We start from the raw sequence: 27,604 nt of genomic DNA, 5'->3' as shown, positions 1-27,604 counted from the left end.
GATTTTGAACAGTTTGTCCATACATGGAGCACCCTGTCTTTCTTCATGACATTTCCCAGACCACACACGAGTGCTGCATCATCTGCAACATTCTGACGCCTCGGGCTCCGTAAACAAAGTCGACCATTCTGTAGTAACGGTATCAACAAACTGGTCTCGTTGGGAGAAATGCGTTCGTGGCCAGGGTGAATATGTTGAGTGATATACATGTGCATATAAAGAATAATGATGTTTTATTAAAAAGCTTTAATAGATTTCACATAAAAATTTCGGAGGCATACTTTCCAGCAAGCCCTTATATATAGTGGAACGAGAAATAGCACCAGAGGGCGGAAAATGTAGTGGTTGTGTTATTTAATTTGCTAAACAACTGTTCAAAATTAATAACATTTTCTTTAACGTTTTAAGGAATTGCTCAAGTTTAAAGAGGTTCTATATCTGGTGTGTTTTAACTGAGCCACGAAATGTCAGATGTTGAGTGATTAAACGGTTGTCCCATTCAAAGAGGCTTTGTACTGCGAAAGCATTGTTTAGTTTTAAGAATGATTTTAACTGTTGGCATTTCTATCACAGCCATGAAGAGCCAGATGTTTAGCTAAGTAATTCTTCAAATTTATTATTGCCAGTTCTAAGAAAATATATTTCAGTACAGTATTGTTTAGTTTCAAAAGCCGGCCGCGGTGGCCGAGCGGTTCTAGGCGCTTCAGTCTGGAACCGCGCGACTGCTACTGTCGCAGGTTCGAATCCTGCCTGGGGCATGGATGTGTGTGGTGTCCTTAGGTTAGTTTGGTTTAAGTAATTCTAAGTTCTAGGGGACTGATGACCTCAGATGTTAGGTCCCATAGTGCTCAGAGCCATTTGAGCCATTTTTTTTTAGTTTCAAAACGTTTAAATTTTGCCGTATCTGAATGTGGAGTTTTGTTAGGAAAATCAAATCTGATTAAACAGCTATTGAACATTTTTCCAACCCAGTCGACCCGGACCATTAAAGGAAAAATACGATGGCATCAGAATATATAACGTGATATGCCGGCACTTCGGCATCTTTGAATTCGCGACGTAGGCGTCGACTGAAATAACTCCCCTGCCTTTTTCACAGTCTGTCCGTCAGCAGTGTTTCGTTAGCGGGCGGCGCTGCGACGTCCGGAGAGATCACGGGGCATGAAGTGCCAACTAGGAGGATTTCAGTGGCTGGCCGGCCGTGATGGGTACAACAGCATCGTCTAGGAGTCTGCGGTGGAGACCTCGAGTTTGATGCAGGCCGTATACAAGCAGCCGGTTTGGTTTCCCAAGACGCGACTGCAATTTATCAGTTGGAATTTGGTAAAAGGTTTACTTGTGTGTAATGCTTAACCCACGCCATTTGATTGTTTAGTTGGCAGGCCACAGTGACGTTACAGGCCAGTGCAATCCGTTGTTGCTAAACAGTGCTGTTGTTGCGAGCGCCTGTTGACGTGTTTGCAATTCGTCACACCATCGGTTTTGGAGTGGATGGTGACGTGTGCAATCTACTCGTGTCACGAATCAGTTATCGTTTACAACCAATTACACGAAGACGAGCACTGGAGGGCACAACGCCGTGAAGTATAATTTCTTGGTGTTGCTTCTTTTTGTCACAGTAAGATCTGATTGGAATAATGAGGTTAGTTCGTGTTTAATTGGTTCCGCTTGATATCGAGAGTGGATTAATGCCGTGTTCACGTAGTTGACCTGTGGAACCGAGTCTTATGGCGTTGTGAACACCTGCTACCTAAAAAGGCTTGATATTTTGCTCACTCTCGGTCTGATTGTTCTGTAGCTGATTATTTGAATAAGTGCAACAAAGTGTATGCTTTTGGTTTCGGTTGGATTATGAGGCAGCGGACCTCATAGTGGCCGGCCGGTGTGGCCGTGCGGTTCTAGGCGCTTCAGTCTGGAACCGCGTGACCGCTACGGTCGCAGGTTCGAATCCTGCCTCGGGCATGTATGTGTGTGATGTCCTGAGGTTAGTTAGGTTTAAGTAGTCCTAAGTTCTAAGGGACTGATGACCACAGATGTTAAGTTCCATAGTGCTCAGAGCCATTTGAACCATTTTGAACCTCGTAGTGTGGAAGGCTTGCTGTGAGACACAATTATCTTGTCGGAGGGTCAGACGATTCCGGGAGTGGAATCGTGTTTAGAGAAGAGTGATGTCTGGTCGTTATTGAGCGGCATCCGCTATGTTTGTTTGACTTCAAAATCTAGTGTCGTACAACTGCTCCATCTTCTGTGGCGGGTATTCCTTAGCGAAAGTAGTTATACTAGCCCTTGCCGAACTTAGTAGCGATGAATCACTATAGTTAGATGTTTAATCTAAGTATTAGATTGACGGTAATTAACATTTCTGCTACGGTCACCCTCAAGGTATCTAACCCGCAGCGCAAGCGTGTTTTGATTATTTAACTGCAGGCAACTACTAACGGAAGCCGTACACAGGCACTCGTGTCACGACGCAGGGTAGTTCTTTAGAACAGGACGACAAAGCGTCCTATTACTTAAAGCTTTGTGTGGCTGCATAGCGGTGGCTCGGTGGTTGCAATCTGTGCAGTTTTGTAAGGTCTAGGTTCAAGGGCGTTATGTCATAAGAAGGGTAGTTATTTAACACGGCGAGGTCAATCTATTATTCTAAGCAAACTTGTGGTTCTCTGTATGACTGTATTGCGCTGGTGCTGTGTTGTGTAAATGGTGTTGTTCTGCGTAGGAGCGTTACTTATAAACTTAAATTACTGTTCTGATATTTGCTGTGTTTTGTTTTTATAGACCTAGTGGTCGTAACTGGAGAGAGTATCCTATCTTATTGCCTTGTTGGAGATTTCTCTCAAGACTTATTCAATTCGGTATTTCAGAAATTAAAGCATTGTACAACAAGTTTACCGATATCATAACCGAAAGATTAGGACTTACCCACTTGATCAAGTATTCAAGTGAGTGAGGAGGGGCCCATTCGAAAACAGTCTTATAGGTTCCTGCCGTCCCCCTCTCTCCTCCAGTCCGCTGCATAAGACAGTAAAGCAGGTAAGGAATCTCTTACAACAAGGAGTCACTAGACCATATATTTACTGCTAAGAAACCGCAGGGAAGAATTTGACCTGTTGTTGACTAAGAAGGTAATTTTGCGTTCAGTACCATTGCCCAATCTCCACTCTTGTTTGGTGTAGTTTAAGGAAACCAAGGTCTTCACCACTATAGACTTATACCAGGCCTATAATCAAATACACGTTGAAGAATCATCTTAGATGGTAGATTAGATTAGATTCAGTTTTCGTTCCATAGACCCAAAAATGAGATGATTCCCGCGGGTGTGGAACAAGTTAGAAAGTATAACATAAATAAACATAAAACATTTGAATATAATACTCACTACCCTGACCACTTGTCAGGAGGTTGTCGAAATAGGCGAATATATTACAGTACAGTGGAACTGCTAATAATTACAGAATTAATACACTGTCAGAACGAAACATAGTTATGCACTTTTAATAAATAAACCATACATAGAATACCTAATTTTGACTGTTGTGAGCAAGTGCTGTCAAAACTGAAATCTGACAGACAGCTGGTCTAACAGTCCCTGTTAAGAAACTCATCTATAGAGTAGAAAGAGGTGCCTATCGAAATATCTTTCAAACTCTATTTAAACTGCGCTTTATCTGAAACCAAGTTCTTAATGGTTGCTGGCAACTTATAGAAAACGTGTGTTCCTGAATATTGGACCATTTTTGAACCAAGGTAAGTGATTTTAGGTGTTTATGTAGATTGTTCTTACTCCTGGCATAGATACTGTCTATTGAGCTAGCGGTTAGAAATAGATATATATTACTTGCAACAAATTTCATAAAGGAATAAATATACTGAGAAGCAGTGAATAGAATGGTGAGTTCCTTGTACAGGTTTCTACATGATGTTCTTGAATTTACGCGAAAATGAGTATTATTACACGCTTTTGCCTGCTAAAAAATTTTCCTCTGTTTGACGAGTTACCCCAGAATATGATCCCGTACGACATAATTGAATGAAAGTAAGCAAAGTATGCAAGTATTTTTATATTCATATCTCCTACATCTGACATCATTCTAACTGCAAATAAAGACTTGTTTAGGCTCATTTACTACGGAGTGGAATCAAAGTTTAACTTGTAATCTGACTGTTTCTGTGTCGTATTTTCTGAGATGGAGATTGGGGGACAAAACCAGTATTTGTGTAAATGAGCGTAGAAAATGCCCTAAAACAGCACACGGGCTGTTGAGTGTACCAGGCCACTAATCATTAATCCGCCGAGCAGGTTTCATCCTGATCTGGATCCATCCCTGTCTCGCAAGCTATGAGCGGTGAGCGTTAAGCTACATGAGCAAATTGTTTTTTCGTTGTGATTATTACTGTGACATCTATGTGCGTCTTATTTATAAAAATCTTGCGATAAATTGGAACTTTACAAGATAGCCCCGTTGCTAAAAGAGTGGTACAGAGGTTTTGGGTTACAATTAACCTATACTGGAATGAATATGCTGCTGTGAAAGTAGAAAATGATAAATGTTACATATTAAGCATGAGGTTCAGTCTTAGGTCCGCTATTGCTCTTCATATATGTAAACGATTTTCCGTCTAGTATACAACAAGCAGGACTAGCTCTTTTTACTGACGCTAGTATTGTAATCAATCCAAGCATAAATACGCCCACGGAAACGGAAGAAATGTCAAATAGTGTTCTTAAAACTATCACTGATCAGGTTTCTGCGAAAGGCCTCACTTTCAATTTTAAAAGGAAGCAACACATTCAGTTCTGCACATATACGTAAGTACAACACATGGTAAGAAAAAATTAAATATGTTCGAAACTTCTAAATTCTTCTTGTGCTTTAAACTGTGAGACTAAACTGGAAAAAATCACACTTTGGAACTGCTAAAACAACTTAATTCAGCCACATTTCCACTTAGAATCATTGACAGTGTTGGAGAGAGACAAATCAGTAAGTTGGCATATTTTCCGCATCTTCATAGAATAATGCCATCTGGAATTATGGTCTGTGGTTGCTCATCTTTAAGAGAGGAAGTCTTCGGAAACCTTACTGTAAGAATAACATGCGTGCTCCTCCACGATCATGTTGCAAGCATCTGTATATGGAGTTAGACATTTTGACCACTGCTACACAGTTGATTTATTCCTTCATGAGGTCTGTTGTAAATAATCCACTGCAGTTGAAAAGCAGCAGTACTGTACATAATTACAACTTGACAAGAAAAAATGAGATTCATTACTCCACATCTAGGTTGTCTATAGTACAAAAAAGGGTGTACAAGCTGCAACCCAATGATATAAAATGTCTGGCAGACAGCAAAGCAAAAGTTGAAACAAAGTAAAAAATATTCTCCTTGGCAACTTCTTTTGCTCCACATATTTACATAATAATCCGTGCTGCGAACATAATATGAATAGTTTCACATCATTTCGATGTATTGTGCAAAACATGCATGGGACATGAAAATGACTAATGAGACAAGGCTGCATTTAGTGACTGCTGATGTTTGATATTTACTCGGAATGTATCTTCAAAGAAGCCCTTTAAAACATCGACGAAGGAATTGTCTCAAAAGGAGAGAAGCTGAATAATATACGCTACGGTGTGGATACTGTAATATTTGCTAATAGCTTTAACATTCTTCAACATCTTGTATCCCGAATCAGCGAAAATAGTGAGCGTTACGGCCTATAAATCAACATAAGTAGAAATTAATGGTTATCATCAAGAAAGACATACCAAATTGTTATATAAACATTAACGGAAAACGTTTTGAGCAAGGAAACAAGCACACATTTCCGGAGACTAACAATCAATGATATATCAAGAAATTAGTCCTTATTGAAAAAGTCAGTCGCGTTTTGTGGAGTGACTGATGACTCATCTCTCTACGGAAGAAAGTTAAGATCTGTACGTTGTTACATATTTACCATCCTTTTCTACTTAGCTGAGACCTGGACATTGACCAAGTCGATGGCCAAATGACCTGAGATGTGGCTTTCAGGAGAATGCTAAGAGTGCCATGGACAGATAACGCGACAACAACATTGTCCTCAAAATGTAGAAAGAAAACGAAAAACTCGACAGAACAAAATTCAGAAAACTGCAAAATCTCGGCCATGTGATGAGGAATGGAAGAAAGTATAAACTGCCGCAGAACATTCTTGAATTCAATGAAAGATTCCTGGAAAAAGAGAACGAACAATAAAGGAACATCTTGGCTAAGAAACTTAAGCACATGGACTTCACACACGAGCAAGGAGATTTTTCGATCAGGTGAAAGTGATATAGCTGTGATGGTTGCCAACATAGGCGACGGATAGGCAATAGGAGAAGATTATTGTCATGCTCAGAGAAAAGTCAATGGAGAAGTAAAGATTAAGAAAAGTTAATTCATGACGTCGACGGAAAAAAAAGTTCGATCCCTGTGGCGACTCAGAAAAACAGCTACTGCCGTCGCTTATCGTTGCGTAACTTGTATTATACTGACTCACCGAAAGCCTTCAGGAACTCCTCAAAATTTTCGCTCTTCTCGAGCTTGTACTGTCGTCCAAGGCACGCTTCGAGAGACATCGCTGAACTGGCTGGAGCGAAGAACACACGCACGCGTGGTGCACTGCCGCCCTCCTGTTTTTATACTGGGCCATCAAGTCGGGCACGTGGCCGAGTACCTGGCGACCGACGGCGACAAGTACTCAGCTGGACGCCAAGTGCTCTCACAGCTGTCGACTCGCTATCAGTGCAGCCGACCGTATCGCCTGGGTATTTGCTTGTGGCCTGAGGGATGAGCCATAGCCCTGTGTTGGGCGTGGGCAGCGAGCAATGTTGAAGTATGCTGGACCGTTGACCCTCTCCAAAGTGTTGATAGCTTATCTCGGCCTTCCAGAATGTGCCATTGACGCACCGCTTCCTGCGCTAGCACGGCCCTTGTGGAGCATCGAACAACTGGTATTACCGTTAATTTTTTTTATTCCGGAACATTTAGTACGAGGTGCTATTGACAAGACACTGTATCATTCTAAGTAAGTTCAGAGTCCCTTTTCTTTGGGCAGTACCAACCTCTCCGGGCAAAAAATCTCATCCTAGACCAGTGATTACCAGCCTTTCTTAGATCACTACCCCTGACTGCAATCAGCTTTAGTTAGTACCCCTCCCACTCGCCCCGCTGCCGTCTCTTGCCCCCCTCCCCCCTTTCCCACATCATCACCAACTGTAGCCCCTAAATAAACTGTAGGTAGGATGAAATACTTTTATTTTTAAAATTATGAAGGATGTGAAAGATGAACGATACTTTGTGTGTGTGTGTGTGTGTGTGTGTGTGTGTGTGTGTGTGTGTGTGTGTGTATGTGTGTGTGTGTGCGTGTGCGTGCGTGCACGCGTGCATTAGAATGAATGATGAAGCAGTTTGCATTGCATCGCAAATGCTACCCACAGCTCCTTCTGAGATAAGAAGGATAACTATCCACCGTTAGGTACACAGTTGCTACATAACGTACTTCTGTTGCATTACTCCGCTCCGTTGCGGCGTTTGCTTGATCTCCACACTGCAGCCCCATTTAAATCCAAATAATAGATGTGTGCACTATACTTACTGTTTGCTAGACTCCTTACTTCTGTACTGGCACAAACTGGACGACTTCAGGCTGTTAATGTTTTGTGTCTAGCCAGTCCAATAATAATAATACTGCGTACTGCTGTATCGCGTTGTCAATGAAATCATTTATCTGTTTCGAAGCGAGTAATGAAGCAATTTTTTAAGGACTGCGGGTACCATCAACACCTTGCAGAAGACATTTTGTTGAGATATTTAACATTTGCTACGTATATGTCTCACTTTTATCATCAGCAGTGTACGAGACAAAGCAGAACGTAAATGTGTAATGGGTGGTCTATGTGAGGAACCTGTAACTTCCACCGGATTAATACTACTAATTGAGAAAAAGCAGCCGGCAGCTGTGGCCGAGCGGTTCTAGGCGCTTCAGTTCGGAACCAACCCGCTGCTACGGTCCCAGGTTCAAATCCCGCCTCGGCCATCGATGTGTGTGATGTCCTTAGGTTAGTTAAGTTTAAGTAGTTCTAAGTCTAGGGGACTGATGACCTCAGATGGTAAGTCCCATAGTGCTTAGAGCAATTTGAACCATTTTTGAGAAAAAGTAATTGTTGACAACCTATACAATCAATATTAGATTCTTACAAAATTGTGATAACAATAATGATCTTTTGAAAATAATTTAGTTTCGTGACTGAAACAGAATCAAATCATTTAGTTTTACCCGTCACAAAATTTCATTTTACTCCTCGAGGGGTTATTCACACACGAACTTTTCTGACGTATTTCCGTACACTGAAGCGTTTTCATATGTTGCCTTGCGGCTTATTTACGAATTAATCTTAAATTTCAGCATTACTTTGATCCGTTGAAACGCTTTAGAAATGACCCTGCGCTGTCAGATATGATGTGATACGGATGAGAACCCATCTTCGTAGCCGTGCTTACTAGCACACACATCTACAGTGATTCTTGATTCAGAGGTAATCGGTTCTGTAACACCGCGATGGAAGAAATCGCAGTCATTTGGCTAACATGTGGACGTGCATCGGACGTCTAGATTCTCCTCAGAAGACTGGGTTTCATGTCAAACATCTTCATTGCACTTTTCGCATTATTGAAGCTAATGTGGATGTTAATATCGGCTCGACAATTGACTTATACGGTTTGGGAGAGTACTAGACGGGGCGTCCGATAACGCTAGGTTGAAAAATACACAAACAATATTTGAAACTTAAGTGTTTTGACATGAGAAACAAAAGGCAACCAATCGGCAGTTCAGGCTGTACAAAGTATTGAACGAGCAATGGGTTGTTAATGCTTTCGTGGAAAAGATACACAAACACTTATGATGTAACTGCGGTGAAATTTTTCTCTGTGTGGTTACAGGGAGACGTTGGTGCATCTGATCGCAACAGAGAGCGTTGTGCAACTGATAGGTTGCGTCCTATATGATTGTCAGATTGTACAAAAGGGTATATTTGAGAAAGTTTGGCAAAATTTTATGCGCCGTTCGTATGCTTTCAGATTAATGGGCGTCACATTGAACAGTTGTTGTGAGGTTAAGTCATAGGTTTAACATTCAAGTTATCTCAATAAAAATTAAAATATTAATTTCCAGCATTAGTGAATTGTCTCAAAATACTCAGTACTACATGTGTAATTTTTTTTACCCTAAATGTATGTAGGGTGTTGTACGTGGTGGCGGCCTCTACCTTACTCATTAACAACACAAACATAACATTATGTACCGACTCATTGCAGTTATTTTCACTAAATACATAAGCGTCATATAACATACTGATATTCTGGAAATAAGAAAATTGCTTATGTGCGCGACGGAAGGAAATCTTTCCAGTATGGCAGCTGAACAATTCCTCATGGCTTCCCAGGCAAAAATGTGTGTGGGAGAGGGGGGTGGGGGTGGAAGAGTTTGTACGTGACAGGGAGAGAGGAATTATATGTTGTACTGGGGGATGCCAAGCAGCATGAGGTGGTGGGTGGTGGTGGTGGTTAGTGTTTAACGTCCCGTCGACAACGAGGTCATTAGAGGCGGAGCGCAAGCTTTCAAAGGAACCATCCCGGCATTTGCCTGAAACGATTTAGGGAAATCACGGAAAACATAAATCAGGATGGGTGGAGACGGGATTGAACCGTCGTCCTCCCGAATGCGCCACCTCGCTCGAAGCAGCATGAATTGGAATGAGGAGCACTAGGGTAGTTCTTGCCATTGTGCAAAGCCATTGTCCAGAGTAGCATAATGGTAGCGCATCTGCTTAATGAGCAGGACTGAGTTCGAATTCCGGCCTACATGCATCCATCACACATGTTTGAGACATGAAAAGGTCTCTGGAACCATATAATGTAGTTTCATTTGATTGAAGCAACTAAGCCTGGGTTTGAGGCAGGATGCCCCGTTTCTTTCGATGCCGATGTGCTATTCCAGTACAGTTGGAGAGCCACTGCAATACTGTTCGAGTTTAGAGGGAATACCAAGTGGACAGAGACGTTAGTGGGAATTTGGAATGTGGAGACAGCTGTGCTGGGGCCTGCGTGCAGTTGTGCAAAGACACTGTGCCAGAGTTGCGTAGTGGTTAGCACATCAGCCTAGTGAGCAGGAGACGCGAGTTCGAATCCCAGCGTTGGTACAAATTTTCATTCGTCTCAGTCTGTATACATACAACAAAACATTCAGTTCCATGGTGGCATGTCTCGTTGATATACATGGGCGACTAATGTAAGAACGCTGAGCTTCTTCAGTTGCTGCGCCAAAGTCTTTTGGCCGATGCTGACCAGCGTCCTATGTGATACACAGCCAGCTTCGGTGGAACGATTTTAGTAGTTAATGACAGTTTCTCTTTCAGGTGTCGGCTTGCGATATTTATTCTTCGATTGTATCTAAGCTGTAGTAGAGGATTTGGATTCATGAAACCACAGACAACACTGCGCACGCTCTACACCGTTATGACTCCATGATGACTGGTGGAATAAGTCTTTCGCGAATGCCACCTAGCGGGAACGCCGGGAACTAAGAATGTTAGGCGGGAACCACGGTTGAGGATCTACAGCATTCAGTGCTTTATTAAGCATTTCCGTAATTTTTTCACCTGTTTCGCAATTAAAGTTTAATTTTGCACAACTATTTTATAAAACTCTGTATATTACTAAACAACTAAAACGGTCACCTAGCCCCAGTTGCAGGTTGCCTATCTAACGGCGTCCTGTGGCAATAGAAATTTGATTTTCGGTATTCCATATAATTGAAAATCAAATTTAAAATGCTGTCGTAGTCTACCGATTAGGGAAAAACCGGGTAAGTGGGAGTAGGATTCGCCCTCTCAGAGTTCTGTGAAACTAAATTACGTATGTAGACAACAAGAATAACAATAATTGCGTATGCCTCAATGGCCTGGTTTCAAGTCTCTCTATTGGGCTCCACTTCAGTGACTTCCGCATCCCTAACCTACCGTTATGCAACCGGGGAAAGTGTACCTACAGTTTAATGTTTAATCCGAACAATATTCTGTTTTTGGTGACTACTCACATTTTTATTATTATTATAATTAGTCTGTGAGTGTCTTGCATGGCAGCTCTTAGCGTTCTTCGTTGAAAACTTCATTCAGTATTTTCTTTTTTATTACAGCAGATAGCTAGCGTTTCGACCGACCTCACTGAGCTACCGTGTCGGCTAAATTTCGTTAAATAGACTACCAGGCCCGGCGTGTGTATGTATAGTTCATCTACAGATTTTGATGAGTTTTTATGAATATCAAAACCTGTGACATATATGATCGTATCTTTTCAGTGAATGGACATAGAAACTTAAATTACTTAGACCGCTAAGTGACCGTAAACTTCTGTATTTCACATAAATAATAGATGTACATTCCTACATGAAGCAGGTTTGAATCTCCTAGAAGACTGCCGTGTTGCCATAGCGGTGTGGTTTGTGCACTCCGCTATGGCCTTGACTGACCCCAATGAAGTTTTTGGGTTACATCTCCCGTAGTGCTGGATATTTTATTTGACACATACATGACATTAATTGTAATGATTATTGCTACAATTGAGAACAAGAACAGCTTTCGGTTTGCACTCACTGTTAAGTTATAGCGACTGTCATGATTGAATGTGTAGAAGCGCAACAGTCAGTCAACCGGTAAACAGTGTGGCGTGTGGAAATATATTTCCGTTGCACATTCATAGACTGTATAAAAAGATGAAACTGATGGATGACGAAATAAGAAATTTGCTTGAGAAATCAGACAGCGAATTTAGTGGGGAACTATCGGAAAGCTGAAGTAGTGAAACTCAACACGTAGTCGTTGAACTTCCAGATCAAGTACTTTCTGACAGCAGCGAGTCAGATGAAAATGAACAGGCAGGTAATGATATTTATTACTGTTTGCAGGTATTACTGAGTATATTACGATGTTTGCCTCGGTAGATGAGTGGTTAGCATGCTATCCTCCGGTTCTGCTTTCGTACACTCCTGGAAATGGAAAAAAGAACACATTGACACCGGTGTGTCAGACCCACCATACTTGCTCCGGACACTGCGAGAGGGCTGTACAAGCAATGATCACACGCACGGCACAGCGGACACACCAGGAACCGCGGTGTTGGCCGTCGAATGGCGCTAGCTGCGCAGCATTTGTGCACCGCCGCCGTCAGTGTCAGCCACTTTGCCGTGGCATACGGAGCTCCATCGCAGTCTTTAACACTGGTAGCATGCCGCGACAGCGTGGACGTGAACCGTATGTGCAGTTGACGGACTTCGAGCGAGGGCGTATAGTGGGCATGCGGGAGGCCGGGTGGACGTACCGCCGAATTGCTCAACACGTGGGGCGTGAGGTCTCCACAGTACATCGATGTTGTCGCCAGTGGTCGGCGGAAGGTGCACGTGCCCGTCGACCCGGGACCGGACCGCAGCGACGCACGGATGCACGCCAAGACCGTAGGATCCTACGCAGTGCCGTAGGGGACCGCACCGCCACTTCCCAGCAAATTAGGGACACTGTTGCTCCTGGGGTATCGGCGAGGACCATTCGCAACCGTCTCCATGAACCTGGGCTACGATCCCGCACACCGTTAGGCCGTCTTCCGCTCACGCCCCAACATCGTGCAGCCCGCCTCCAGTGGTGTCGCGACAGGCGTGAATGGAGGGACGAATGGAGACGTGTCGTCTTCAGCGATGAGAGTCTCTTCTGCCTTGGTGCCAATGATGGTCGTATGCGTGTTTGGCGCCGTGCAGGTGAGCGCCACAATCAGGACTGCATACGTCCGAGGCACACAGGGCCATCACCCGGCATCATGGTGTGGGGAGCGATCTCCTACACTGGCCGTACACCACTGGTGATCGTCGAGGGGACACTGAATAGTGCACGGTACATCCAAACCGTCACCGAACCCATCGTTCTACCATTCCTAGACCAGCAAGGGAACTTGCTGTTCCAACAGGACAATGCACGTCCGCATGTATCCCGTGCCACCCAACGTGCTCTAGAAGGTGTAAGTCAACTACCCTGGCCAGCAAGATCTCCGGATCTGTCCCCCATTGAGCATGTTTGGGACTGGATGAAGCGTCGTCTCACGCGGTCTGCACGTCCAGCACAAACGCTGGTCCAGCTGAGATCCCAGGTGGTAATGGCATGGCAAGCCGTTCCACAGGACTACATCCAGAATCTCTACGATCGTCTCCATGGGAGAATAGCAGCCTGCATTGCTGCGAAAGGTGGATATACACTGTACTAGTGCCGACATTGTGCATGCTCTGTTGCCTGTGTCTATGTGCCTGTGGTTCTGTCAGTGTGATCATGTGATGTATCTGACCCCAGGAATGTGTCAATAAAGTTTCCCCTTCCTGGGACAATGAATTCACGGTGTTCTTATTTCAATTTCCAGGAGTGTATTTTTTATAGATATTCAAGCAACAAGAAGGTGACTCAAGCTGGAGGCACAAGTTGATCACCTAGACACAGAAATGGTAACCCCATTACATGTGATATGGAAGACAGAGACTAACTAAAATCGAAGGCGGAGGTCTGCTGCTAACATAATGAGAGCTCCAAAAGAAAGTCCAGGATAAAACCTGATCAGCAGGTAGACGTTTTCTCGTGTACTCTGATAACAAGATTTTGGATAATATTGTGGTGTGTGCCAACCAAACTAGGCATTCCTTGGGAATCATCTGAAGACAAAATGGTTCAAATGGCTCCGAGCACTATGGGACTTAACTGCTGAGGTCATCAGTCCCCTTGAACTTAGAACTACTTAAACCCAACTAAACTAAGGACATCACACACGTCCACGCCCGAGGCAGGATTCGAACCTGCGACCGTAGCGGTCTTGCGCTTCCAGACTGTAGCGCCTAGAACCGCTCGGCCACTCGGGCCGGCCATCTGAAGACATTTTCATGAAAAATCTGAAAGATTTTGAAAGGGAAGAAATTGTGACAGGAGTTGGAAGTCTTTTGAATTGTGGAGTCCATAAACAGAACAAAGGCAGTTTACGTGACAGATTTAGTAAAGAAAATTTTCCGGTGCACCGAGCTTCATTTTCGGAGCATACACCGAGGCTCTTACTAAGGTGCCTGCGATTTGATGATGCTGTAATTCGAGGAGCTCGAAGACAGCCCGACAAATACTCACCTATCAGGGATACAAGGAACACAATAGTGTGTTTCCTGAGTCTTATATTCCTAGTGAGTCAGTGACGGTCGATGAACACACCAGTCGCTTACCTCCCCCCCCCCCCCCCTCTCCACAACTGGTTGTTGGCCAGTGCAACAGAGAGTATTGGCATGCAATTGTTCAAGCTCCTAAGCAGGCCGACCTGGTCAGACAGGTCTGTTGGACGGGAGTCAAACAAAGAGCAGCCCACAGCATAGGGGGGGGGGGGGGGGGGGCAGATGCAGCTCTTCGACGTAGGGAAGCCAGCCCTGCTCGAGGAGAGAGCTTTGACGAAAAGCATGGTAGGGCATCCTGCAAAACACGGAGAGTGGGACCCATAACCGTAGTGAAGGAAACCGTTTGAGGGACACCGCTTGGCATACCTTAATGGTGGCTCCCCACCCACTAACTGTGCTGCCTGCAAGTTGGTGTCTGGTAATGGGGGAATTATAACACTACAAAATGAAGTAGAAAAACGGGCTGACCGTCAGAAAGATCAGTTAGCAAGTAAATATGCGTTAACGAAAAGTGGATATTATTATAAGTGAGAGTGACTGCGATTTGATGAACACAAAAATGTACAAAGGTGCGGGGCCACTAATTTCAACTTACGTAGCAATTTCTTAAAAGCATTTTGTAAGTTAATAAAATTGACGTTTTTCTATGGCCGAATGTGCATACTGTTGACGAAGGGCAGCTTTTATTTCGGACATTTTGGGTTATGAAGAATGTAAGGTGCACTTGAGGTAAATACAACGCCAGAGCGGGACTGGCATCACCTAATCGCAGATGGAGATCTCAACAGCTCTCTGTTGCACAACATGTGTGTTTGCGCGCCGTAGAAACAGTGCACTTGTCTCGCCGCAGTCGAGATAAAGAGCACCGAGCGAGTGACACGGCTGTCCACAGACCCTCCAGCGGACGGATTTCCCCACTGCTGTCAGTATCCACTGCTGCTGCCCAGCGTTCGTCTTTAGAGAACAAAGAATATACTCAAGTAATCTCCAGTAGCAACGCACATACTTGCTCTTCACTGTTTCACTGCAAGTAGATCTCTTCAGCTACTATGAAAAACTTTTTAATGGTAGCGCACATGATGGCCGTTAAACCTGCGAAAACGCAAAGGCAATATGCAGTAAATATGAAGTTGGCAGCAAGCGAACTACATGCTTGGATATATAAATAGTCATTAATTCAATGCAACCGCACTGAGTAGACGGGAGCGACACAATCTTCATTCTGAATGTATAAGCAGGTTAAGAGCGGGTTTCTCACTAAGAAATAGCATTTAATTCTATTTTTTATTTTTGTCAGGGCATAGTGTAAGGCCTCGTGTAAGAACGAGAATGTTTGAAAGCAGCAGTATCGTGGCTAACTGCGATTTATCACTGCGCGATATACATTGAAAAAAGAGAGAGAGAGCACGAAGAAAAAGGACACCTTACGAAGGAACTATCCGAATGGGACGGAAGTCAGTACTTGAGATGTACAGTCTTAGACAGTAAAACTGACCGCCGGCCGGCCGCCAACAGAGAATAAGTCCGAGTCATTCACTTAAGGTGGCCAATAAAAGTGACCGCCCCTGGCAACTCTAAGTCCGGCTATATGCACAATCTGGCAACACTGTAAGATGCGGAAGTGTTAGGAAGAAGTATTCTCTACTTCCGAGACGTTGTCGGACTATGGGAGCCCGTGGTCTAGTGGCAAGCGTCGTGCGTCCTAAACTTATAGTCGCCTGTTCGCGTCCAACTGTATTTTTTTTTTTTTTTTTACCACAGTCGGTTGCTATGATTTTCACATTAGCTTTTATATAGCAACAGAGGTGTTGGGTAAAAAAGATAGCAACCACAACCGTGCAGCAGAGTGGTGGTCAGAGGAACTAGAGGTCCTCATTAGAGAAAAACGAAATGCGTTCCTTCAGTGGTTGAATGATAAATCAGAAGAAACAAGGTCAATATACAAGGAAAAGAAGAATGAAGTGACGAAAAAAATAAGGATGCCAAAAAATGAAGCATGGGAAAGAACATGTGCCAAGGTGAATAGCAAATTAGGATTTGGGAGAGCAAAAGAAGCATGGTCAGTATTGAAAGGGCTTCGACAGGATACAAAAAGCAAAACTAATCTCCAACTGATAACAAAAAAGGAATGGGAAGAGTAGTTCCAAAAATTATTAAATGAGGACAGAGAAGAATATCTAGAAGAAGGACCAGGGGAAGATAAAGGACATGAAGATGATGAGATCCATATTTTAGAAAGTGAAGTACTTCAGGCGTTGAGAACAGGAAAGAATGGTAAATCACCAGGACCAGGCAATATCAATCTGGAGTGTCTGAAATATGGTGGTGACAAAATTGTGAAACTGATAACACAGCTCTTCAACAAAATGATACATGGAGATTCAATACCCAACGAAATGAAGCTAGGTTACATTAATACAATATTTAAGAAAGGGGATCGCAAAATTTGTTCAAACTATCGAGAAATTTGTGTTACAAACACATTAATGAGAATTTTTGCGAAAGTAATTAAAAACAAACTGGAAAAAAATTTTAGAACCCAAGAAGAACAATGTGGATTCACGGCTGGGAGATCATGTGTAGACCATATTTTCACATTACGACAGATTTTGGAGAAACATAGGGAAAAATCAAAAAGTATAGGATTAATTTTCATAGATCTAGAAAAAGCGTTTGATACTGTTCCAAGAAAATTACTTTGGAGAGCACTACATATGGCAAACATAAACCCTTCCTTGATTAAAATAATACAACAGATGTATAAAGATAACATTTGCCAAGTGAAAGTTGGTAATAAACTTTCACAGAAATTTAGAACAAGCAAAGGCCTTTTACAGGGCTATCCCATGTCACCATCATTATTTAAAATCTATATAGATATTAGCCTTAGAACATGGTCTCGTAAATGTAATAGTATGGGATTAGAAATAAGAGATGGAGTTTACCTACATCATTTATTATTTGCTGATGATCAAGTAGTCGTAGCACAAGATGGGGAGGGTGCTAACTATATGTGCAATCAACTAGCAGTAGCATACAAAACTTGGGGTTTGAAGATCAATTACCAAAAAACAGAATACTTGACTAATGATTCAGATGAGTTACACATTGAAGGAAAGAAAATCAAAAAGATAAACACTTTCTGTTATTTGGGATCCATTTTAGAAATCGAGGGAAAATCAGACTCAGAAATCAATAAAAGAATTAGTAGCGGACTGAGGGTCATTGGGATGCTTAACTCAGTCTTATGGAGCAGGAATGTAATGAGCAGAACTAAAAAATTAATATACAAATCCATATTAGAGAGTGTGGTTCTGTATGGAACGGAGACCTGGACAATTAACATGAAGCGCATTAAAAAATTACAAGCTCTAGAGATGGACTTTTGGAGAAGATCGGCAAGAATCTCCAGGAAAGAAAAGATAAGGAACACCGAAGTAATAAGGAGAATGGAAATAAGAGAAAGAATATATGACGTAATGGATAGGAAGAAATTACAGTGGTACGGGCATGTACGACGAATGGAGGAAGCCAGAATACCAAAATTGATACTGGAGTGGGAACCGGAGGGGAGAAGAAGAAGAGGACGACCTGTGACCACCTGGCTCCAAAATGTACAGCACACAATGAGGAGAATGGGCGCAGAGGAAGAGGACACGCAAGAACGAAACACCTGGAGAAATATTTTGAGAGTATAGTTTAAGAACGTTTATTGTTTGTATTGTCATTTCCAGGTAAATTATTATGTTGGAGATAAGCCTCTGTAATGAGGAAAAGCTCAAAATAATAATAATACCACAGTCGGTCTAAAGTTATGAGTCTGACTGAACATCCAAGATAATTCGCTTAACATGCTACCCACCAGCAATACCCAGTATTCCAGAAACAATTCCGCAGGACAGTTCATGGCTGCGCCGCGATCATAAACAGCTTACGCTCGAGCGTTTCCTCGCGCTGCAACCGCTACCGACCACCGGCCAGACGCCACTCGCCGCCTGAAGTTCGGCGCCGCCCAGGTGAACGCGGCGCCACGCTGTCAGTCTATGTATCAACTGTCATTTTCGAATTTGAAGTTCTAGTTATCATCTTGCAGTTAAGCATTGGATTTTGCATACTAGAAAATCATGAACTACAGTTAAACTTTGTAAAATTGAGTCGCAAGTGGAAATAGGTGTAACATCTGCAACACAACGTTTACTTCTGGTGTAACAGAGGGGTGAATGCAGAGGAGGCAGCTAGAAAGATTTGAATTGTGTGTGGAGCGAGTGCTTTTGGGAAAAATACGCCAGAAAAAGATATTCTTGTTTCAACAAAGATCGTTCTGGCATGAATGATTTTCCACATTATGGAAGTCTCGACTACTGATGTACGTAATAGATTACCATTTTACCATCATGCGACATTTGCATTCAACAGGCAAAGTTCAGAAGTCTGGTGTAGGAGTACTGCATGCTCTAATTCGAAACAACAAAAATCAACGGAGTGACTATTATTGAACGTCATCAGATCGCTCATTGAGCATTCGTATGCAGTACTGTTACTGGTGACGTGTTATGATGCCTTTATCGTTAACTTCCTAAGAAGAAATGAAAGGCTGAGCCCCTCAAAAAGACATAACCTCGAGCAAAGAGTAGTGTGAACATAATATTTTACATCTGTTAGCTCCAAAAGTGTGTTTTGGGCTACGAATTCTGCCCCAAGGGCTGTGTGCAACGCAGCTGGAATTTGCTGCCAACAACTGAGACACCTTTCGGTCTCAGCGTAAGAAAATCGAGCAACACAACTACGAAAGCAGCTTGCACCTGGTAGCCAGACATGTTTCTTGGGAACAGGCTACTTCCTAAAGTGGGAAGACATTATTTTGTGGTTGAATTGTTGGCAAATGTCAGTCAGACGTGTGCCGTTGGTCTAAGCGTTTCGGTGTGTTGAATTAGTACCAATGATTTTTCTACAGGTTTTTTCTGTCCCAAATAGAGAGTTGAAGTCTCCCATTAGTATTTTCACGTCATCTTGGTGAATTTTGCTCATAGTATTTTCGAGTGTGTTCCACAATTTTTCGACATTTTCGGTGTTTTCCTTATTTTCGATGTTGGTGGGGGCATGTGCATTTATGAGTGTATATTTTTTGTAGGGGCGCTGAATGAGCATAGTCATAACTCGATTGTTGATGGGTGTGATTTCTTCGACAGAGTTGTTGATAGATCCGTGTTCGAGAAATGCAATGCCGAAGATTGGTGCGCCTTTCGCTACCTTTTGTTGTATTTTGCTCTTGAAGATGCCATGGTTTCCGTAATGCAAGTTTTAATTGTCAATTAATCGTGGTTCTTGAAGAGCGGACGATTTCTTTTGTGAGATTATTTAGGTTTCTTGTTTGGATCAATGTATCGATGTTTAGTTTTCAAATGAATGTTTTCTGCTTATAGGGAAATTTACCAGAGATCTTCGATATTCTCTGCCGTGCTAACCTGGACTCCCCAGAGTGCGAAAATCCAACTGCCGCCTATCGGTGGCCAGGTTGTGTACCACCTGGGGTAAAGTTACCTTTGCTTGCATAGTTCATGTTTTCTTGTGTTTCATTGGTTTGGCCTGGGTGATACCGGGACCAGACAGGACCAGAGGGTGTTGAAGCCTTTGGAAGCAAATATTTTCAGCCAAGCTCATTGAGATAACAGACGGTGACCAGAGTAGCGGTGATTTTCACTCAGATGTGTCTGGATTTTGGGTTCAACGGATTGAGTAGCCGTTCAGGATTGTGTTAGTATTTGGTTCACCCCAAGTATTTGATTTCCTCGGTACCACCCATATGGGGGAGGGTTTCCCCTATCGGCCACACGGGATTTTTATTATTATTATTATTGTTGTCATTATGTCATCAGCAAACCTCTTATGAAGTATCTTCCCACCACTGAAATAGATGTGTATTGTTCGATTCAATATTTCCATCAGATAAATATGGGTTATAATTACGTTACATTGCTGCTAGTCGACATATTTCTCACTTTTTCTTAGACAGTTGCTAGCTGTTACTCCATCATAGGAATTTATGTGTGCAGCATTGTTGCAATACAGACATTCAAATTATCCGATTTCTGTAATTTCATTTCAATACAAGATCGCCCTAATCGGATTCAGCCAGTCAGTCTTAATTTGGATATCCGACTACGACTCTCATCATATGATAGACTGGGTGAACCACATTCCTAATCGGACTGTTGAATCCAGATCACTTATCTATGACAGGAAATGAATTCTTAAACACTGTGGAAAATAACAATCCAATGTGCTTATTACAAATACGTTATTTAAATACAAATATATGAACTAACGAGATAACAGATTATTTACAGGAGCAGAGACCCATCCATCATAGCAGAGCAGTGCGAGATTGGTTTCAGGGCCAAGAGAGGCTAAAGCTGTTGCCGTTTGTTCCACGATCACCGAACATCAACCAGATAGAGAATATGTGGGCAGAGGTAACAAGGTCTTTGGACGAATATAGAAAACGTATGGTGGGAAGTAAACCATCACGCTACACTGTCGACGACTTAATGAAATCGATTCCCCTACGCCCTCGAGAAATCTTACATAATGATCGTGGGTCGGTTGGTTACTAAGAGTATACTCGTCCACAAAACCCATGTGGACAATTATCTGATAATCGGTCAAGCTTTGCTTTGTCGCAGGTCTTTAGCATACAGCAAGTCCATTTACTTTCAGTCCCCTCATTACAATTCTTGCAATGCAAGGTAATTGAAAAATCTCATCCACTCGACGCCAACTGAGGCACTGACTGGTGCATGTGTTGTTCAACACACAGTAGTTGTCACCCTCACTCGAATCAATGACTGTTTGTGTGTGTGTGTGTGTGCGTGTGAGTGTGTGTGTGTGTGTGTGTGTGTGTGTTTTCGTGTTCACGCACAATCTGAATCAATACTATTAACATTAGAGGGATAACCAACAATAAATATTGCATCAAATATGACTGTAAAGTATTTTAATGCGATGGGAAGTTACAAACTGAATTTTTAAACATCCTACGTCCTGCGTATTACGTTAAGTAAGATGTATTAACTCCGTAGTATCGTTAGCAGAGACAGTGCGCTCTTGTTGTCGAGGCTCGCGACAAGTGCAGCGATTAGCAGTGCCCAATGCCGCCGCGATTTGTTTAAGTTGGCTGAGCGTGGACACTGCAGCAGACGCTTTGCCCTAAACAGAAAGAAATCACCTTGGCTCTGACTGCAGTGAGCGGATATCACTGCCTGCGTGTTCTTATAGTAACCAACGTGAGACTCTACTCACAGGTGCCATGGAGCAATTGCAACGGGTATCATGTCATTAGTCATCAGAATATTAACCAGTGATGAAACGTCCACTCTATTTGAATCCCAAGAAAATAGGAACCTTCTCACAAAGGAATGTGAGGTGATATCAGAATTTATCCAACATACAAAAATTAACTGCAAGGCTTTCATGTATGCAGTAATAGCACACAAGGAAATATTGTGTCTTGGAAGCGTATATTTCATTTTCTTTTCTCATATTAACGCCCTTGTTTTAATACGAAGTGAGAAAATAAACACGAAAAACTAAAGTTCCTGAGAAGCATATAAGTCATTTCCTCTTCTCATATCACAACTTTTGTTTTAGTATGAAGTAAAAAAATAAACAGTTCAGAGTTCTGAAGCATAATATGACACCAGATTCTTACCGTAGGCGCTATCGGAAACGCCAAAAGCAGGGAGCTGTCCATTCTTTTGTCCAACAGTCTGTTCCCTTTCCTGTATTACTCCCGCAAGGAGATTCTTATTTAAGAACTTGTGGGCATCAAGTTCTTCAGCAGAACAAGCCTTATGTTATTGTGCTAATTACGGTATGGAAAAAGTGCAACAAAGACGAGTTCCGCTAGATATTTGCACATGTGTGTATTCAGCAATGACTGCCAGCTGCCACAACACTTCACAGAATCCTTGCGGCAGGCAACACAACTGTGCGTGCACTTCAGACTTCATTCAGTGAGACGTCAGGAGATGGATGAAAACGTCAAACTAACGCCGCTTTCCGAGTCGTATTCAGCCCAGAATGAGGTGTTATTAAGGTAGTCGAGCGTTCTAGCAATTACACTTTTATGATTCCCATATGAGTATTTCGATAGCCAAAAGAACCCGTTAGTGTGAAACTATCGGGAACTGCATTATATCAAACTGCAAGAACTTTGAGACAATACGTGGACTCTTCTCTTCGCAGGGTGACCTATTACTGTTATTTAGCATTCTCCCCGTCCTAGTCGTAATGCAAATGGAACTTCAGAACTCCAATCACGGGCTCCGACTACAGTATGATTGCAGAGATTATCGTGCGGGTATTACATTAATTCTGCAATGAAATGCTTAACAAATCTTACCCTCAGCTATGCAGCTGGAATGACTCATTACACAGGTACTCCATGTTGCACTTGGTTAAGTGATCAGTTCGCTGCAATCCTGCTTGTACTGTTCGTAAACACTCGTATACTTCAGAAATGGTTCAAATGGCTCTGAGCACTATGGGACTTAACTTCCGAGGTTATCAGTCCGCTAGAAATTAGAACTACTTAAACTTAACTAGCCTAACGACCTCAGACACATCCATGTACGAGACAGGATTCGAACCTGCGACCGTATCGGTCGCGCGATTCCAGACTGTAGCGCCTGGAACTGCTCGGCCACCCCGGGCGGCATACTTTTATACTGACCATTCGTTATTTGTTAAATATGAACTACAATCTGATTTGCATATGTATGACATCGGCTAGCGTTGGCGCAAAGTAATCACTAAGGGTTGGATGCTATTGAAGTCCTGTTACATTGATGGCAAGACAAATGTTCGCAAATCACCTCTATTGCCTCAAAAAACAATTGCATCTTAAATATCGAAGGACCGACGGCCACACTGTCACAGCGCGTTGAAATACAGCAACGACGGCAGATGAAAATTTGTGACCGACTGGGCTTCGAACCCAGACCTCCTGCTTACCAGAAAGACGTTCTGATCACTGGACTATTTTTTTTTTTTAATGTTTGATAAGTCTTCAGTACCAGGTAGGCGGAGGCAAAGAGGGCAGGGGTCGCAGGTCCGGTCCTGTCATGGTCCTTTAACAAGGTTCGGATGACATTCCGCTCCCAGTTGTTAGTGGCCATGCGCTTGGGATTCGCCCTTAACCACAGTCGGAGTTGGAGACTCTCTTCAGTTACATCTAACCAGTGCGCATCTATTGCGCTATTGTATGAACCGCGATGCATTATTTTGGCATTAAAATTTTGTAAATTTGTGGTAAGAACTTATGAGACCAAGCTGCTTAGGTCATCGGACCCTAAGCTTACATATTATTTAATCTAACTTAAACTAACTTACGCTATGGACAACACACACACCCATGCCGGAGGGAGGATTCGAACCTCTGATGGTGGACACTATGATGACACAGCAGTCAACCTCTCTGCAGCACCTGTCTACACACGCTCCTCGTCAGACGCAAATTCCCATTTTTGCCGCATACCACATGCGCGGTACCCCCCGGCCATTGTTCCACTAGCTTGCGTCCACACTGTATTCCCGCGAGGGTCGGACGATGTCGTGCGTCTGGCACTGAAAACTTTCGATGACCCGTGGAGACCCAAATAATTATACAGGATGTTTCAGGAGGAATAGTAAATATTCTAGGAGATGGTAGTATAGGCAAATTGTTGAAATAATGACATATAACATGCGTCCAATTTTTATTGAACATACAGATAGCTGGGTTCAATGCATTTTCGTTTCGTATGTTGGTCCTCATCCAGTATTGATTTAAGTGTCAGGAAGTCATTTCTGAAAGTATTCGTATGGAGTGTATCCATGTATGGAAGTGAAACATGGACGATAAATAGTTTAGACAAGAAGAGAATAGAAGCTTTCGAAATGTGGTGCTACAGAAGAATGCTGAAGATTAGATGGGTAGATCATGCAACTAATGAGGAAGTATTGAATAGGATTGGGGAGAAGAGAAGTTTGTGGCACAACTTGACCAGAAGAAGGGATCGGTTGGTAGGGCATGTTCTGAGGCATCAAGGGATCACCAATTTAGTATTGGAGGGCAGCGTGGAGGGTAAAAATCGTAGAGGGAGACCACGAGATGAATACACTAAGCAGATTCAGAAGGATGTAGGTTGCAGTAGGTACTGGGAGATGAAAAAGCTTGCACAGGATAGAGTAGCATGGAGAGCTGCATCAAACCAGTCTCAGGACTGAAGACCACAACAACAACAACAATGTTGGTCCTTACAGGACCCAGTTGTCTACACTTCCTTGAAAATGAGCTTGCAGCGTCATTGGAAGAGGTTTATTTGGCTACAAGAATGCGTATGTTTCTCCAGCATGACGGGGCTCCTGCACATTCTAGTCGTCAGGTGACACATTATCGAAACCTAACATTTCCTGGAAGATGGATCATTAGATATGGGAACTTTTCTTGGCCTTCGAGGTCCCCAGACCTTATCTCTTTCGATTTTTGCCTGCGGGGATGGTTAAAGGCGAAGTCTACAAAGAAAAAGTAAACCCAAGAGCCGATTTGATCGTTCGGATTTTGAATAGTGCAGCCCTCATAAAAGAACGCAAAGACGACCTACACGTGGTGTTATCAAGAGAAGTCAAATGTGCATTGAAGTTGGCGGGGGAATTTTTGAAAATCAACTTTGAATGTCCTCGTTGCCTTTGCTTTGAGTTTGTTAGGGTTACGTACTAACATCTGTATCTCTGTACACAATAAAAAGTGGACGCGTTTATATGGAATTTTTTTATGCAATTCGTCTGTACTACCACCTGTTAAAATATCTAATATTCCTCCTGAAACACTTTGTATATGGATACATGTGTGGTGTCCGTTCGGACATGCCCGAAAGGAAATGCTTCATGGCATTCTGCAACGACCTTCGGTCGCAGGGGCTGATAGAGATTTCAGAGCTGCTTGGCTGTCTGAATAAAAGTAGATGCTACGATTTTCGTAGGGTCTACTCTAATTCTCCTCCGTGCACATGCTGGTAGAAGATACCGTGTAATACTGTGGCCATCGTCCCTAAGGAGATTCTAGGCAGTACACCAGACTCGGTACTTTCATCTGTTTTCGACCTGTCAGTAAACCACTATATTATATCTCCTGAACGGTGTAGTGGTTCGTTCATCCACTGCTCCCTGCTTCCAACTGTTACATGGCAAGGTTTATTGAAACAGCTAGAAGTTATTGTATAGTTAGTCGGCATTTCCCCAGCCATCGCCATACTGATTTGGGATTCTGTATATTCTAACTATATCCAGTTATTTACAATTTTTAGCCTTTATGTGCCTGCTGCGGCCTCCATTTTAAGCCACAGGTGTAAGGCGGGCATGTCTAGCCTAATATCCATCCCAGGAGTGGATGTCCTGCTAATTCTGCCGGCCGGAGTGGCCGAGCGGATAAAGGCGCTACAGTCTGGAACCGCACGACCGCTACGGTCGCAGGTTCGAATCCTGCCTCGGGCATGGATGTGTGTGATGTCCTTAGGTTAGTTAGGTTTAAGTAGTTCTAAGTTCTAGGGGACTTATGACCACAGCAGTTGAATCCCATAGTGCTCAGAGCCATTTGAGCCAACCTGCTAATTCTGTCTGTTTGTGAAAGCAGGCCAGTCTCTGCACTTTGCCAGACTCCCTAGCAGCCACCTTCTATTCGACTTTGTTCCTATTGGGTCATTCCACACCAAGTGGTCTAAAACTGAAAAAAGTTCCCACCATCATGGTCTCCAATTTTCGTCAAATTTTAACTGTAGCTTTAGTCAAGTGTTGAAGTAAGTTTCCCAAGATTTCAGGCCTCTAGCTGCAATAGCTGCTGATCTAGACCCCCTTGTCTGAAGTGTACTTAGTCCGTGTGCATGCAACATAAAAAAAATGTCATATTTGGAGTCTAATAAAATCGAAACTAATTCATAAGAATGGTTAGTAAGATGCGACCCTGTACAGTTTTTTTTGCTGATTCCAACGAAATTATGTATAACATTACTCATGCAAACCCCGGTCAAATAACTCGACTCAAAGTATACTTCAAAATTTGTCGTGACACAACGCGACAAATTTTGACCAATATTAAGACTGCAATGATTTCCTTGCAGTTGAAGATATGGACTTGAACTTTTGGCCAAGCTTCATGCTTGTGCTAGACATAATGCAGCCGGATTTGCAATGATCCAGGCCATATGGTCGCCCTGCAGTATCTCTTCAAATTAGGCAGTGTCAGCACAAACGGTAAAATTTACCAAAGTTTCAAGCCAATTACTAAAAAATAGTTGGCCTGAATCTGCTTGTGAATAGTATCACCTAAAAGAGAAACTCTTGCTCTACAAGACTGACATTTGTTTTTTTTGCAACGCGACCATTAAGTACTCATTAACTCACATCAAAGTTGTTATATTTTGTATGCGCGATGCACTAATTTTTCTTCATTTCTAGGAATTTGAATCTTAATAGTCGCTTAGAATTACTGATATAATTGGATATTTCATTCGTGTTTTATTCAGTGATTGGCCAGTGAGAGATGTCAGAAGTTAATGAAGAAGAAGAATCGTTGGCCCCCTGTTCAATTGGAAAAGATGCTGCTGCATCGAAGTGCCATGTTATCTTCTATGCTAAGAAGACTGGATTCAAAGCGTTTAGTGATTTCACAGAATGTGACCAGAAATTGCTTGTTTCGCGTTCAGAAGCCAAACTTGACGAAAATTCCATCATTTGCTTCCACCATGAAGCCCTCTTCCTACATGAATATCAAGCGATGCAAAAGAAATGTTGCAATCCATTCAAGAAGAGGAATCACAATGTAAAAGCTGGACTTAGACTGCTTGATAATGAAACAGCTGCCAAACTTTGCCTGTTAAAGAAAAAAGAAGTGATTGATATAAAACCTGGTCAGAAGCTTTGCCCTCGCTGCATGTCGGCACTGAACCAAAAGCTAGAAGATTCATCATCACTATCAACCCAATCTGAACAAGATTTCACAACGGATGAAACTGAACCAGCCATCAACAAAAGTTTATCATTTATTGGTGCTTCACCATTGAAAAGAAGACAACTAAGTAAAAGAGATAAGCAAAGCTATGCAAAAAGAAAGATCTTGGATGCACAAAGTTTAATTGGGAATCAAATTGCTGCTGCTGTAGGAATCAATTACGATGAACAGCCAAGTTCAAGTAAAAGTCGCCCATGCAATAATTGTGCAGATCTTGATAATCTTATAGAAGAGTTGAAAGAAAAATGTAAAGTGTCAAATCGTAGGACAAAAGTTCAAATATTGAC

General features: G+C 42.6%; 1 protein-coding gene across 1 annotated transcript in view; it reads right to left on the bottom strand.

Moving 5' to 3' along the window:
* The window catches only part of LOC124545198 (fatty acid-binding protein-like), a 30,100-nt gene extending 23,376 nt beyond the window's left edge, over positions 1-6,724 (bottom strand). The window contains exon 1 of the mRNA XM_047124062.1: positions 6,530-6,724. Coding sequence (XP_046980018.1) covers positions 6,530-6,608 — 79 coding nt within the window. The 5' untranslated portion in view covers positions 6,609-6,724. The remainder of the gene's footprint in view (positions 1-6,529) is intronic.
* Positions 6,725-27,604: the final 20,880 nt, after the last annotated feature.

The sequence above is a fragment of the Schistocerca americana genome, chromosome 8 (assembly GCF_021461395.2).
Source record: "Schistocerca americana isolate TAMUIC-IGC-003095 chromosome 8, iqSchAmer2.1, whole genome shotgun sequence".
NCBI lineage: Eukaryota > Metazoa > Arthropoda > Insecta > Orthoptera > Acrididae > Schistocerca > Schistocerca americana.
This window is presented reverse-complemented; position numbering and strand designations above follow the sequence as displayed.